The 15,741-nt window shown below is 30.5% G+C and overlaps 1 protein-coding gene across 3 annotated transcripts; it reads right to left on the reverse strand.

Moving 5' to 3' along the window:
* Positions 1-170: 170 nt before the first annotated feature.
* On the reverse strand, positions 171-7,047 carry LOC133680948 (probable protein phosphatase 2C 60). 3 transcript variants are annotated; one of them, XM_062104004.1, is made up of 11 exons: positions 6,908-7,047; positions 6,346-6,468; positions 5,540-5,603; positions 4,734-4,842; positions 4,043-4,196; positions 2,989-3,114; positions 2,056-2,179; positions 1,848-1,924; positions 1,434-1,486; positions 599-653; positions 171-511 (listed from the first exon to the last, which is right to left on the reverse strand). In XM_062104004.1, the coding sequence occupies exons 2-11, from the start codon at positions 6,460-6,462 to the stop codon at positions 311-313; spliced, it is 1,080 nt and encodes a 359-aa protein (XP_061959988.1). In that variant the 5' UTR covers positions 6,463-6,468; positions 6,908-7,047; the 3' UTR covers positions 171-310. The 3 variants fall into 3 exon arrangements, with proteins under 3 accessions (XP_061959988.1, XP_061959987.1, XP_061959989.1); XM_062104003.1 differs by having other exon boundaries at positions 6,810-7,007; XM_062104005.1 differs by lacking the exon at positions 2,989-3,114 and having other exon boundaries at positions 6,810-7,011.
* Between the last annotated feature and the right edge of the window lie 8,694 nt (positions 7,048-15,741).

Genomic DNA, 15,741 nt, shown 5'->3' on the forward strand with positions numbered 1-15,741 from the left:
CTTTACAGGGATCAACTCACAGTAAAAAGTCAAGAGCACAATCCCCATGATTATTGGTTTCATTGTTTCGGCCAATTGAACTTGTGACCTGTGCAGGATATCTTCTCCCTATAAGTTGATAGAATTCTATATAAACCTGCAGAAAAGAAAGAAAAAAAGAACAGAACATGTACAGAACTCGCAAAAAAAAGGTTAAATGATGAAAAAAAATAACTTGATCATTTACAATCACAAGAATTTAGATCCTAATTGTTATAATTGTTAAAATTGTGGCACACTGTTCTGCTACTCTTCTCTCTGGACTCGGTCTTCACTTTTCCATATTATTTCTGTCAACCTCCAACGATTGACGAGAAGATGTTGGCTGCTGCTCTGCAGAGGGACCTGCTTGAACAGGCCTTTTGAATTGCACCAAGATCATGCTCATGTTGTCACATCCCTCACCACCATTGGTATTGGGTGCCAAACACCTGTTGAAAACTCTCTCGCATATCACTGAAAGCTTGGTTTCCTGCATAGATTTGGACAGAAATATCGTTGCCTACATGTTTGCATATATTCAGATTCAGAACTTTAACCAAAAGTCTACAGAACTTACAGTGTTTAGCTGTTCATGCACATAGTCCACTAGCTGTTGACTTGACATGCAATCCCTATGGAATACGTGGGAATTTATCAGAAATAGTAAATTCCAAAATCAAAACAAATGAGAGACCCAGACAACTGCTTTCAGGCTCACCAGGAGTGATCAAAGGGGTGAAGAGGAAAACCAGAAATAGAAATACAACCGAGCACCACTTAAGTTTCCAGTGTATATGTTACAAAATGAATGTGCTTCCTCTAAAGGCTCTAACTCATATGTGAATGGCAAATATCATCCTCCATGAAGAGCTCATATAAAAGTGTTGTTTTCAGGTTACCTTGCATCTTGGAGTGAGTAGCATGCAAATACTAGTTGTGCACTTGGATCAAACTGAGTTATTTTAGCCAAAAGAAAAGGTGCATGACTACTAAATCACACCAGTCTTCACATCATCTTAAGACTATACAAATTATTTATCATCCCATTGTTGTTAGACCCGATTGACTAATTTCCAACACAAGTTGACACTAAGGCCACTTCCATCTCAAAAGATAGTTGAGTTCCTAAGAAACTAGAGTTTTTTTGAAGTTGCTTGAGGTGAAGACGTGGTTCAGTTATGAAGTTGTCAACTAATGCAGACAACTTTAAGAGATACTTTCCAATCATATTTCCTTGTTTTAGAGCCTAGAATTCCCAGTAGCATGTAAGTTCAACTTGTTGAAGGTATCCATAGAAAATCTATATTACATTTCAAGAGGAAAGGAAAAGTGGAGAAAAACAGTTGTGCATAAGAAGTTCTTTCATGGAAATGAGCACATACTTATTTTAAGAGAAAAGGAAACTAACTCACCAAATTCCGTCACAAGCAAGAACAAGAAACTCATCATCGTCACAGAGATCAACCTGTTCAAGTGCAATGAAAAATTATACCAGAATCCCATAAAAGAAAAATAAATGCATAACAGTAACATATAGCAATCATGTGATGCTGGCAAAGGCATTCTTAAATCCTACAGGTAGACGATTCATAAATGGATAATCTACACACTTGAATATGGATGGGTGTTAAAGTAACTGAACTTATACAATACCAGCAGTTACCCTTCTTTTTTTTTGGGTGTCATAAAGTATTCAAATTTAACATCTAGTAGCCCATGTAAAATTATTTAGCCACAAGTGCTCTCAAAAAAATAAAACACTGAGGAAAGAAAGATTGACAGCAACAAGCATTCTGGAATAATGCAAATGCACCAACACTACTTACAGTCTTTATGTCTGGATTGGCAGTAACAATTTGCTGCTCAGCGGGCAGTTTTTTGTTCTGCTTGAACTCTGTGTCTCCTGCAACAAAGAGATCAACAGCATAAGATGTAATTGGCCCAGACAGGTAAAATTATGAAGCCTCGAGCCTCCTTGTCTTGGAATTATGAGGGGAATTATGAGGGGGGAGGGGGGGGGGGGAGATCAAGTACCAATTGCCCTAGACAAGTTTAAAGTTCCATTAACACGTCCAACTACTATAAAACCACCGGCATTACGAATCCTTTCTCTCTCAACCTCAAGACCGGGCTTGTGATCTTTAGACATGTCATATGCCTGCAAGAAAGGACTTGCATAAGACACTTCACATGTAAAATCTTGAAAAAGATATGCTATTCATTCATTAAAGAGGCATAATTCCATGAAAGATCCATTCACTTATTGTCTTACCAAATGTTACATGGACTTGGGTATGACAGTAGGAGGTGGATAAAGATCTAAGCTCATAAGGTTAAAATAAAAGGATGTATCAGCTTATCATTTGGGTCCTGATTTAAATTCATCAATTCACTTAGGCAAAATAAAGCACCATAGGGGAAAGGTAACATTCTTAATTGGGTATGCTAGCAGGGTCCGCCCCTTTTTAGACAGCTAACACCCTTCCTCACGGCTAGTTTAGGGAAGAGGGTTAAAGGATTCTTGGCTTTTCCCATTCTTCATTTAATAGCTCTAAGAGGCAAGACTGTCACCCCTGAGAAAAGGAAGCTTAACAATACAGATCTGCAATATTTACTTCTTTCTTCTCCCATCAAGAGTTTGATATTTAGTCAAGGGTGATGATGATGCCACCCATCAATTTATGGGACTCCACTAACAGTGAGACAAATGATGATGCCACTCCATCAATTTATGGGACTCCAAACAGAACAAAATAAGGTGCATGTTTGCTCCAGTAATATATACGCACAGACCCATAACAGGCAAGGAAGCATTCACACACACACACACACACACACACCGAACACCAAGATCATTTTCTATTCATTGGTTGGGAAACATCAAGGAACAAACAATCAATTCCTTTTACCAAATATAGGGGAAAGAAGAAAGCTGAAAGCTTATTAAACAAGAGGGAACAAGAATACCTGACCCTTCCTGGATAAAACACAACGAGAATCACCAGCATTTGCAACAACAAGTTGGTTGTTTCGAATAATTGCAACGCATGCAGTGCTTCCACAATTCGGTCCATCAAAGCCAGAATGAGGCCCCTGAGTTTTTGCATAATAAGATTTACTTTTCCTAAACTTATTAAAATGTTATTAGCATACCATTTCAAAACTGTAATATTAACAACAGCCAGTATGCAAAAGTTATTGATAAGTCAAGTGATAATCAATATTTAAGGGTGGGAGTTTATATGATCACTGAAACAACACAAACACCTGTCCTAAACATGGTTAATTATACAACTAACTGCACGTGAATAATTGAATTAAATAGTCGTTTCTATAAAGGGAATAGCCATTTCTATAAAAGGGAATTTCCCATTAGTTATATTGAAATTGCAAGAGCAAATTTCTAAATCTGAACAGCCAAAGAAAGAAAACCACCATCAAAAACAAATAAAAAGGTAGTTTAAATAGGAATTAACTGCCATTGAGTTTGTCTTGCAACTAGCACCCATTTCCCTCATCTTCCCGAGAGGTCTTGGATTTTAGCCTTTCCTTTGTAGAAAATAATAAAAGGAATAAGCTAAAGAAAACTAGTAGAATATGCATTAAGCAATCGAGAACTTTCAGGGGTCTTAAAACTCTAAAATTTCAACTCCATAACAACTAAAATATCTAGTAGAATATCCATTAAGCAATCGAGAACTTTCAGGGGTCTTAAAACTCTAAAATTTCAACTCCATAACAACTAAAATATCAAGCCTAAATAAGACCTTTGAAGCTAAATGTAAGCTGAAATTCTCCAAAACAAATATCCCTCCAACAGTAATCAAGAAGATTCCAAACAGCCAAAACCACTGCCCTGTTTACACACACTCCTGTTCAATATGAGCATGCTAGTGCACTTCAGTGTTGGTTGCTTCAGGGTTTGCATCAATTGACGATGGCAATTAGCATAGCAAGGAAATATTATTCTGCCATTAGCTACAACCAATTGAAAAAACATTATATAAACACGATGGAGCACCTCCTCATCAAGCCAATCATCAAAATGGCCGTTGACTTGACCACTTCTAGGTGACCATATCAATCCTTCTATCATACCAGAAACCTTTTCCATGTTATCACCCAATCTAGATAGTTCTCTCCATCCCCTCTGCCCACGCATCATCTCATCCATTCTGCATCAACAATACAGTTAGGATACATAAAACTTACCATTGCATGGTTTTGAAAGGATTAGAAACTTATGTCAACTATGACAAAAACCAATACAGTTATCTTATAAACTGACCAAAACCATTACTGCATACTATTGCATTCACCATCATCATGGTAGCAATGATTTAATATGGGTACATTTTTTTCACTCTGATAAGAACGATACACTAATAACATATAAATGGCATCACCACTGTCAAATTAGACCACTATCAAAGAACAGCTCATGCAAGCCTTGGTCGCGAACTATTGGGCTTGGTTATAAATGGGATCCTTTTCCTCCCTTCTATTTTTAATGAGCTAAACCTTCTATAAGCTACTGTGATAATAAAGTAAGACATCATACCAAAGAGAGCATTAACATATCCGTAACACAGTTCAAATATGAGTCTAGGTCAATAACGTACAACTCAAAGGCACAACCAAAACTGATTGCTAGGGAATAATTATATATATCAGCATGTTAAACAAAGTAAATAGTAAACAAGTGAAATAACCTGAGAAAAGCTTTCTGTAAAGAAGTGCCTAAATCACCAGATAGATAACTTTCATGTTTGAGCACTTGTTCGTGAAGATATTTAGCACAGAACTTAGCCACTGCTTGGCCTGCAAAACAATAGAAATTGATAAGAATGACACAGACTGCATTTTACTAGCCCAGGAAATGATTACAAGCATTGCATTAGACAACTATGATAATCACCATAACCAATAACTAAAATGATGAACCTTGCTCAATATGAAGGGTAAGTTGATGCATGCTTGAGGAGCCACCAGCACAAGAATAATTGATTATGAATCGACCCTGATGCTACCACTAGTTCCACCTTACCAGCATCCATCTCGTCTGATTCTTCTAAAGATTTTGAATATGTTATAAATGGATCTTTACACCTTAAAGTATTTGTAGCTGGCAGAAATCCAGCAATATACCTCTTGAATCCGTCTTTGAAATTTTAAAACAAATTCCAATTTCAATCAATCCACCAATTCTAATCCCTTTCAACATGCTCAAAGTATTAATCCTTGTTTCTAAAGCCCTGACTCGCCACATAAGCATTGACACTTCAGGTCATAAATAGTCTCCCTAACCTAGCCCCTTTAACAAATAAGAAAAAGAAATGCTTATATCTAATTCAAACCTCCTATTTTTAAAGGGTCAGGTATACCATTGTCATAAAGAAAGTGAAAAAATATTATAAAATATTAGCATCTGGAAAGGGAACAAAACTAGAAGGTTTTCACAAAATAATGACAGATATCAGAAAAGTTATTAATATACATAACAGCATTCAATGCTAACCTCCATGGCCATCATAAACACCAAAGAAAGATGTTGAACTGTCCAAATCTGGATAAGCTGCATGCTGTCAAACACCTTTTATAAGTTCATATGCAACTAGGAACACCCCGTAACATCAAGACAACACAAGTCCCACCAAAATGGACAAAACTTTATCCTCTAAAGTTGATACATGCTTGAAAGGCTCTGTATCTAATTCCCAGTGCGATGATACCTAAGATGCAAACTAATTCCTAATCACTCAACTATACTCTTTGAAATTGTGTCATGAATTCATCTCAGGAATCATAATGCTTTCAATATGCATCTGTGACTCTGCCCATGCTATTTGACTGAATAAGATCATATCCTATCTATTCAACAAAGGCTCAACATTTCATTAAATGTCCACTTTGACATGTATTATAGAAAGCGCTCCCTTTTGCAACGATACACTTGCCAGATGTAATATCACAAAAATTCAACGAGTCATGATCATTCTACATCATAACTCTACATTCTATTGAAATCTGCACTAGTTTTCTCCAGTTTTAACACAGTAAACACCTATAGGAAACGACATAGTTCATCACGAACCATATTTAAAGAACCGGGCAAATTCTGGTTCTTTCGTTCGATTTGCCCTTAAAATTGTTGCTATTTTTTGGGCAGGCCACAGGGCATAGAAACATTAAATTCAATACTTTTCCTGCGAGTTAAAGACACATGAAAAAACAGCAATAACAATACCCATGGGAAGTCGATCTCTTTCAAAATCAACATCTAACCTAAAAATTCAATTTTAAAAAACCATAAAGAGTACTCACGGCATCTTCCATGGTTGTACGCCAGCCTTGCATGGAGGACAAGCCATATCGAAGTTTATCATTTTCACCATCTTGTGAAGCCTTGTCAGTTTTAGGGGAGCTCAAATACACCCCCATTTCTTGCTGAAACAAAATCAAAAGCAATCAGTAACAAAACAAACCATTTTTCTTGCATTCAAATCATCCATAACGCCCAAACAAATCCGAAATCATCCCAATATCTCCATCCAAGGGACCTACAGATACCTCAATGCTCATAAATAAATAAATAACATGTATAAATACACACACAAGTGCCCAGATAGAATTTCAACGAATAAGCAAAACCAGGATATGATCACACACATACACTTTCCAATAAGTAATATACTTTACCCCCTTTTTTCCCTTTTTATCGATTTTTCTACATTTTCTTGGGAACCAAACAGATAGAGGAATAAAGAAACAGAGAATCAAATGAATACCTAAATAATTGGAAAAGATGGAGTGCTAGAGAAACAGAGTAGAGAGGGCAGAAACAATCTCTGAGGTTTAGTGTTGTTGTGTTAGGATTGATACTCACTCTTGAGCTGTTACTGCAGACGGATCAAGAGATGTAGAATTGCCTGGTTAAAACTTAAAGGTTGTCTTTTGAGCTTAAACTGGATCGGTGGCACGCGTCATGCACGTGTGTTGGCTAAGAGGAACAAGTAGATAAGATATGAGTCTGACGTGATGTGCAATTAATATTTTTTTTGTCTAATAATGTGGAATAATCAACTTATTTTTGTCCCATGGCGTGGAAGAAATTATTTTATTATTATTTTTATTTGCATGTAAGCAAAAACAATTTTAAAAAAAAAATACTCCACCTCCCCTCCTAAAATATTATTTATTTGAATAATATTTTTTATTTGTTTTTTTATTTATATTTTTTTAATTTTAATTTTATTCTTTAATATTAAATTTATTAAAAATTTAACTTTATAATTTTTTTCAATTTTTTTTTTATTTTTATGAGATTGTCGTAATCTTATGATCGAAACTATAAATTTAACCGGTTAACTCAATTGACTTCAGTTTTTTTTTAATTTTATTTTTTAACATTTGAGTTGATTGAGGATTAGGTTTTATTTTTTATTTTGATTTGTTTTATAAGAGATCATCTTCATCTCATGACTCAGGTCGCGGATTTGACAATTTAACCAGGATTAACTCGAGTTGGTTTTTTGTATCTATTTTTAATCGACTTTTTAATTTCTATTTCATTATTCAGTATTAGATTTATTAGTTACTTGGCTTTGAGATTGTTTTTCAATTTACTTGTTATTTGTTATGAATTTATCTTAATCTCATGACTTTAAACGCTAATTTGACAAGTTAACTCAATTGACTCGATTTTTTTTCTAACTGACTTTTTTTTTATTTTATCATTCAATATTAGGTTGATTGGGAATTAGATTTTGTGATTTTTTTCAGTTTACTTTTTATAAAATTATTCTCGTCTTATGACTCAAATCACGAGTTTGACGAGTTAACCCCAGTTGACTGAAGTTTTTTTTATGTTTTTTTAACTAATTTTTTTAATTTTATCTTCCAACACTAGGTTGATTGAGAATTAAATTTCATAAATTTTTCATGCTATGTTATCCTAATATTATGATCTGAGTCATAAGTTTGGTAAGTTCACCATAATTGATTTTAGTTATTTTTTTATTAATATTTAATTTATTATAAATTGAATTTTATAATTTATTTTAGGGGAGTTTTGCATAGTTGACAATAATAAAAGATTCAGCGGTGCATTCCTCTAGTTAGATTAAACTTAGATTTTAATTGAAATATATATAAGCTGACTCATACATTCATGTTAAACTAAAACAAAAATTACAATGACTAAATAAAAGTTAATCAAATGATTCGGTCACTCGAGAATCTTCAACCTCCGGTGCCCTCCGTCAAACCTGAGGACAAATTTTGATGCTGTAATGTATTGATCTCATTCCTTGAAAATTGGCATTTACTTCTAATTTTTATTTAGTAGGATGGTTAAAAAATATATTAAAATAGAATAGTCTTACTCTTATCTTCTCCAAGGGTATTTTTTCGTACAATAACCGATAATTATTTTATTTCTCTTCTATACAATTGTTAAACCATGATTAATTTTTAATCAACTCGCAAAGGCTAATAGATTATTCTTCTTCTTCATTTTTTAAAATTTAATTTGAACATACTTATTCTTTAACTAGATCGTTATCTCGCTATGACACGGGCTTGATTGACACTTTTTAAATGTAAAATAAAACATTTAATTATTGTTAATGTATTTTATAATAATAATAATAAAATATCTTGAATCAACTTAGATTAATCTGTTAAACTTGTGATCCGAGTTGTGAGATCGGGATAATCTTGTAAAAAAATTAAAAAAATATAAAACTCAGTTTTGAACAAATTCAATGTTGAGTGATAAAATAAAAAAATTAATTAAATAAAACTTAAATAAGCTCGGGTTAACTTGTTATATAAACCAATAAAAAAAACAACCTAGAAGCACAAAACTAAGAACAACATAATATTGAAAAATATGATTGAAATAAATAAATAAAAATTAAATATAAAAAGAAGATTGAGTTGTTAAAGGGTAAGATTGAAAAACAAATATTTAAAAAAAAACACAATTGTAGTAAATGGTATTTTTATGAGCATGGATATAATGATTTAGCCACTCATTTTTTTAATTTAATTTGATCTAATATTAATAATGTTAATTTAAAAGAAAAAAAAATAACAAATCTCCACACATCAACCAATAACTTGTAAAAAAAATATTCAAGTGATCACAACACATATATTAAGTGTACAAAATTTTCTATAATTTAAAAATACCAAGTCATCATTGAAAAAGTATTTTTAGGGGTGTTTGAGATTACATGTAAAATATTTAAAAAAACAGTGTTTTGTTCCAAAATATTTTAAAATAATTGTTTTTTAATTTTTTTTTGACATCAGTATACCAAAACCATCATAAAACACACAAAAATATTAATTTAATTTTTTTCAAAATAAAAAAACTTTAAAAAATAAAAACAAAAATTGTGTCAAACACCTCTAAAATAACTTCAAATTCTTAAATTCCTAGTCCAATCCCTTCTAACAAAGCCCCCCTTCCCTTTGTATTTTCGTACTCCCATGATACTAGCTGGACCTCCGGCCGAATAGCAAATCCATGGGTTAAGCTGGCAACTTTAGGGCCGTCCTCTATTGGATTTAGGCCATGTTTATTTTTACAAGTCCCATAACATTTTTGAATGTATCCAAAATGGTGGTTGCCGCCGTAGATAATCCCGGGGATACTGTTCAGCGCAAGCACATAGAGAGGAAGCTGAATTCCTTTCTGCAGGAGCTACCTCAACACCGACGCCAGTCCTCCATCTATAGGAAATTCTATAAGCATTTCACTGATGAAGACCTCCGTCACTTGTGCGGCCTGCCTTTGCCGTGAAATAAACGACGCTGGTCAAAACTCAATTCCACAAATTTTGCTCTTTTCTTGTGCTCAGAATCGAAATACATTCCCTCTTATATGTTTTTTTCCCTCCTTTAAAATGATAAGAAATTATTTTAAAACTGTTTTAAAAATAATTCATTTACTTTTTCATTTTTATCTCTCAAATAAAATATTTTTTATTTTTTTATCATATTATTTCCACCATAAAACACTACTTAAACCTGATCAAAAAATATATTATTTAACGGAATTTAGGAAAAGTATTTTTTATTTAAAAATATATTAGAATAATTTTTTTAAAAAATTAATTTTAATATTTATACATGAAAATAATAAAAAATATTTAAATTTTGCGGCACGTGGAGACATAGCCACCTCAGTCTCGACCAACCGTGCTTCCCCGAGAGATGCTTACACGTGTCCCAAAAAACCACGATGACTTCATGCCTCACCAACCTTGTGCACGTCCGATGTCAGAAGCTGATGGACTCGGGGGGTATTTTTAGAAACATAAAAAAAAGGAGCTGCACGGCGACCAAGAACTTATCAGTCAAGAGGGCTCGCCACACCATAGATGAATCGAGCGTGTTTGGCAGTATGATTGCGGGTGCTTTTCAAATAATTTTTCGTGCCAAAATATATGCCAACGATGTTTTTTTATTTTTTAAAAATCATTTTTGACATCAGCACATCAAAACGATCCAAAACGTACAAACCATATTAAATTTTAACAAAAAAAAAAAAAAAATTCAAATTTTTTGGGAACACGGCCGCAGCCGCGTTCCCAAACGGTGCCAATAATCTCACCAACCTCCCCCCTGACTCCGCGTCTATTATATAGTTACTTGGCGGATGACAACGGTGATATTGGTCTGTTTGTTTTAAAAATATTTTATTTTATTTATTTTAAATTAATATTTTTTTATATTTTTGTATCATTTTAATATGTAGATGTAAAAGTTAATTTTAAAAAAATAAAAAAAATATTATTTTAATATATTTTCGAGAAAAAAAAAACCATAAACATACTTATGAATATCATAATATAAAGTTAAAGCTTACTCCCCCAGGATAAAATATCTACTAAAAGTCTAAAATGGTGAATAGGGTTAAGGATAAGATGTGAATCTTGAAGTGGATGAGTTTTTTAATCTATCCAACAACCTAACCATGCCAATAAATGGTGAGTAGGGTTAGGCTCGTGTTTTGTGTCTATCCTGACTGGTTCTTGACACCTTCTGGGGGTAGTGAGATTGCTTTCATTAAAAAACTAAATTACTGTTTTCGTATATTAATATAAAAAAAATTAAAAAATAATTTCAATCAACTAATATGACCGGATTAATCTAAAATAATACCGATTTGTTTGAGTTCGATAAGTTATTAAGAAATTAGAAAGATCTTAGCCCGGTGGATTGATTGAATATCTCACCTAACAAGATGATAATCAACAACCTCATCCCATCGTAATACTATTATTGCTGGGTCATGCAAGGATAAAACTTGTGGCAGTTTTTGCTTTTTAATTATTTTTTTTGTTAAAAAACATTAAATTAATGGGTTTTTGAGGTATTTTTTTTAATGATTTTAACGTGTTAGTATTAAAAAAATTAATAAAATGTTTTATTGTATTTTTAATTAAAAAATATCTTACACGCAACACCAGACACACAATATTACTACTGACCTGACTTGCTACCTGTTTCGAAAAACTACCATTATAATTACAGAGACAATTAAAGAAATGAGAAGAACATTATAACCTTGGGAGCTGAAGGCTTCAGGTAAATTTTCGAATTTTATTAGAGGGCAATTTAAATTTGAACCATAGCTTAAAGACACAATAAAATGACAAGGACCAAACTTAAAACTAAAAAAAAAAAAAACACAATGGCTCGTCTAAGATTTGCACTGAAAAGTTCAATTTTTTGTCCACGTATTCTCCACCAACTCCTCTTTTGATTTTTAGAGTTTGCTTGGCAGTGTGGTTGCGGTTACTTTTTAAATAACTTTTCATACCAAAATACATGTCAATAATGTTTTTTTATTTTTAAAAATTATTTTTGACATCAGCACATCAAAATGATTTGAAAACACTAAAAATATATTAATTTGAAGTTAATAAAAAAATTTAAATTTTATCAAAAGCGCTTTTGAAACGCAGAAACAAACAGGCCCTTAGTCTACTTAGTTTTAGCATTTTGTGTTTTGATTTTGAATATTTTTTTTTTATGATTTAGTCATTGATTTTAAGAGAAGAAAATGAAGATTGCAGAAAAAATAAATTTTATCTGATAAAATAAAATTATTGAGATTTTTTTTACCCTTCATCATGGTATAAAATGTAAACTATTTAGGTGGTGGTCCAGTAATGAGAGCTTGGGACCAAGATGTTTGCTTCCTCTATGGTCTAAGGTTTGAGCTATATAGTTGCTTATATGATGACCACTGAAGGTTTACATGGTTGTTAACTTTAGGGTTCATTGGATTAGTCGAGGTGCGTGCAAACTGACCGGACACCCCGTTAAACTAAAAAATATATATATAGATTAAGGTTCACATTTCTTTTAATCTTGGATGATTTTTTGTTTTTTTTATTTACCAAGTAAAGGATTGCATAGGTTATATATCGTTTAATTGAGGTTTTAGGGGGTGTTTTTTTTGGTATTTTTAGATGAAAAAAAAATGAAAATTAGTTTTCTATGTCCAAGAGGTTGGACCTGGCCTTCCACCAACTTTAGGTGTCAGAAAAGCTTATCGGTAGATGATGTATTATTTGTTTTTTTATATATATAAAAAAAACCATCCGACCTTTTAAATAAAAAGGATGGCCATGCACGCTAGCTTGAGCTTCATTGTCATGGGTCAGAGGTGCTTGCGCATTCAAACCCAGTTGTTTGATTTCTTTTTGTTAAGGTTTTTATGCTTTTTTTCTTGTATTTTTAATGAATTTTCATTAAAATAAATTAATGAAAAAATATATTAAGGATATTATTTTATTAAATACAGTACTATTTTTACTTGATTTTCGAATAATATCATGATGTTTTATTTATTTATAATACATGGAGAGTTCTTTTTATGCGTCTTTTCTTGATTTATTTTCTTCAATTCGCTGGCTTTACTATGTATGCCTATTTTTATCCTTGCATAGTTAGATAAAAAAATAAACTAAAAAGTTCCCTGCCACACCCTTCATGTAGTCTATTTTTTTAATATATTTTCGTGATTATTATTTATTTTTTTAATTAAAGCTTATTTTTATGACTACAATAAGCTCTTGTTAAAATAAATATTCAGCTAAAAAACTAAAAAAGATACTAATAAAATAAACAAGCTTCAATTAAATAAATATTTTTTATTTTTTTCAAATCATTTAAAATTTTTTATGTTTATTCTAATTGCTTTCCGTTCTTATCAAGAAAACACGTAGCATAAAAAAATATTTCTTTTTGGTATAAAAAAATAGATTAATAAAAAATGAAAGAATTACACCATCAAATTATTTTGTTTTTATGTAATTTAAATTTTTTTTCTTGTAAGAATTATCGGCATGGAATTGAATAAAAAAAATCGAGTAGTTCTCTTAAGATTAAATATTTCAATCAATATGTATGCTTCTCGATTTGACCATTAACAAACACTAATAAATTTTCTTTAATATTTATTTATACATATAATTAATGATTCATTTAATTAAATATTCGTGTCATCTTTTCATTTAAGAATTAGTAATTTGACTTATTACATAATTAATTCTTCTTATGAGTTTGACTACAGTTATTAATAATCGACCTAGTACGTAGGAGCACTTATGACGAGTAGGCATTATTCCCCTGGCAATCCTCTTGAATTTATTAAACCATGCAGTAATAAAAAAATATTAGATTGAAGAAATCGTCGAAGAAATAAATAGAAAGTTAGACGAACTGAAACGACCAGATTAATCTAAAAAAATACCAATCGGTTTGGATTCGATACTTATCATCAAGTACATATTTTGGAAATGTGATGAATTTTGATTTTAGATGTTTTTAAGTAATTTTTTTGTTTTCTTTAAAATATTAAATTTATATTTTTCAATGATTTTGAAATATTTATTTCAAAAATTAAAAAATTATTTTAATATATATATACACACACAATTAAAAATAAGAGAAAAATCATAATTTGGTGAGGTATCAGCACATCAATCTTGTTAACTTATTGAATATCCCACCTGACACATTGATAATCACCAAATCAATAATAATTATTTTTTAAATTAGTTTTTATTTTAAAATATATTAAAATAATACTTTTTAATTTTTAAAAATTATTTTTGACATCAATAAAAATAATCTAAAAACATAAAAAAATTATTAATTTAAAACAAAAATAAAAAATAAATTTTTTTAAATAAATTTTAAAACGGAATGTCAAACACATATTTCCATCGTAATATTATTATTGCTGGGTAATTTAATTACCTGACATCTTCCATCAAAGGGCGACATCAATTAGTTGATCGTGCAATGCTGTTGGCTTACATCAATTAGGTGGCTTACATCTTCCATCACATTTAATTACCTTTTTGTAAAATTAATAGAAATTAAAAGAGGAGGTAAATCCACCACCTAGTGAATTATAGTTAGTTAGAATAATATTTTTTTTTATATTAAGTTTATCAGATCTGAATTTTATAACTTATTTTGATGTATTTTTTTTAGTTTTTTACATATTATAATCTAAGTCATTTGGGTTGACTCAAATTTATTTTGGGTTTTTTTAATTGAATTATTTTTTTATTTAATTTTGAATTGATTAGAATATAATTTTTATTTTATTTTATTTTTTTATAAAATTATTTTAATTTTATAATTTAAATCATAAATTTAATAAATTAATTTAATTTTGTTTAATCACTAATAGTTTTGGCTTCTAATCACCATTTCTTTTCTGGACATATATGCTTGAAATTAAAAAGCTAAACTAAGGGATAGTTTGGAAACGCAATCTAATTTTTATTTTTTAAAATTTTATTTTGTTTAAAATTAATATATTTTTAGTATTTTTTAATTATTTTAATATATTAATATTAAAAAAATTAAAAATAAAAAAAATTATTTTAATAAATTTTTAAATAAAAAATATTTTAAAAAATAACTACAACCATTCACATTAACTAAACAGCTGCCAAACCGATGGATTTATGGGTGACGGCCGGTGCCATATAATTAAAGCAGGAAACATGGCTGGCTCTCTCTCTCTCTCTCTCTCTCTCTCTCTCATATATATCAATTTGAAGTCAAAAAATAGAATGGTACGTTACGTTAGTGCATTCTATCTTTCTTTTTGCTCAACAGAATGGTCCCATTCATATATAATTAATACCCTGTTTTAAAAGGGTTTTTTTAATTTATATTTTTATTTTCTTTAAATTAATTTTTTTATATTTTTAAATTATTTTGATACGGTAATATTAAAAATAATTTTTTTAAAATAAAAAATATTATTTTAATATATTTTAAAATAAAAAATACTTTAAAAAACAACAATTATTATGATTCTCAAACACCTCTTAAATATATTAGATAAACCGCCTCAACTTTAAGTTATTTTAATATCTAATTTCACATACATAATAAAAACCATAAAATTATGTGTAAAAAAGACACAAACAAATCGTCCAAAATATTGGGTTGTGAATCAACTATTGATAATGTATAATATATTAAACCTAAATCATTTCATATGTGTTGATCTTGGTTGTTTATTGAAATATTTGAAATTGATTAAAAGACAATTAAAATTCAAATCCTAAAAGCAATTTGATTTTTTTTTTATTTTTTATCGGGTCTTAGTTGAATTAATTGATTTTTAACATGATTAGCATACAGGTGATTTAATATAAATTTAACAAG

The sequence above is a fragment of the Populus nigra genome, chromosome 1 (assembly GCF_951802175.1).
Source record: "Populus nigra chromosome 1, ddPopNigr1.1, whole genome shotgun sequence".
In the NCBI taxonomy this organism is placed as follows: Eukaryota; Viridiplantae; Streptophyta; class Magnoliopsida; order Malpighiales; family Salicaceae; genus Populus; species Populus nigra.

Excerpts from the sequence above, each read along its gene's own strand:
- LOC133680948 (XM_062104004.1), bottom strand. The coding sequence starts at position 6,462 with ATGGGGGTGTATTTGAGCTCCCCTAAAACTGACAAGGCTTCACAAGAT. Across the intron at positions 4,843-5,539 it reads TGTTTATGATGGCCATGGAG|GCCAAGCAGTGGCTAAGTTC; the intron begins GTTAGCATTGAA and ends ATTGTTTTGCAG. Across the intron at positions 4,197-4,733 it reads TTACAGAAAGCTTTTCTCAG|AATGGATGAGATGATGCGTG; the intron begins GTTATTTCACTT and ends TTGTTGATGCAG.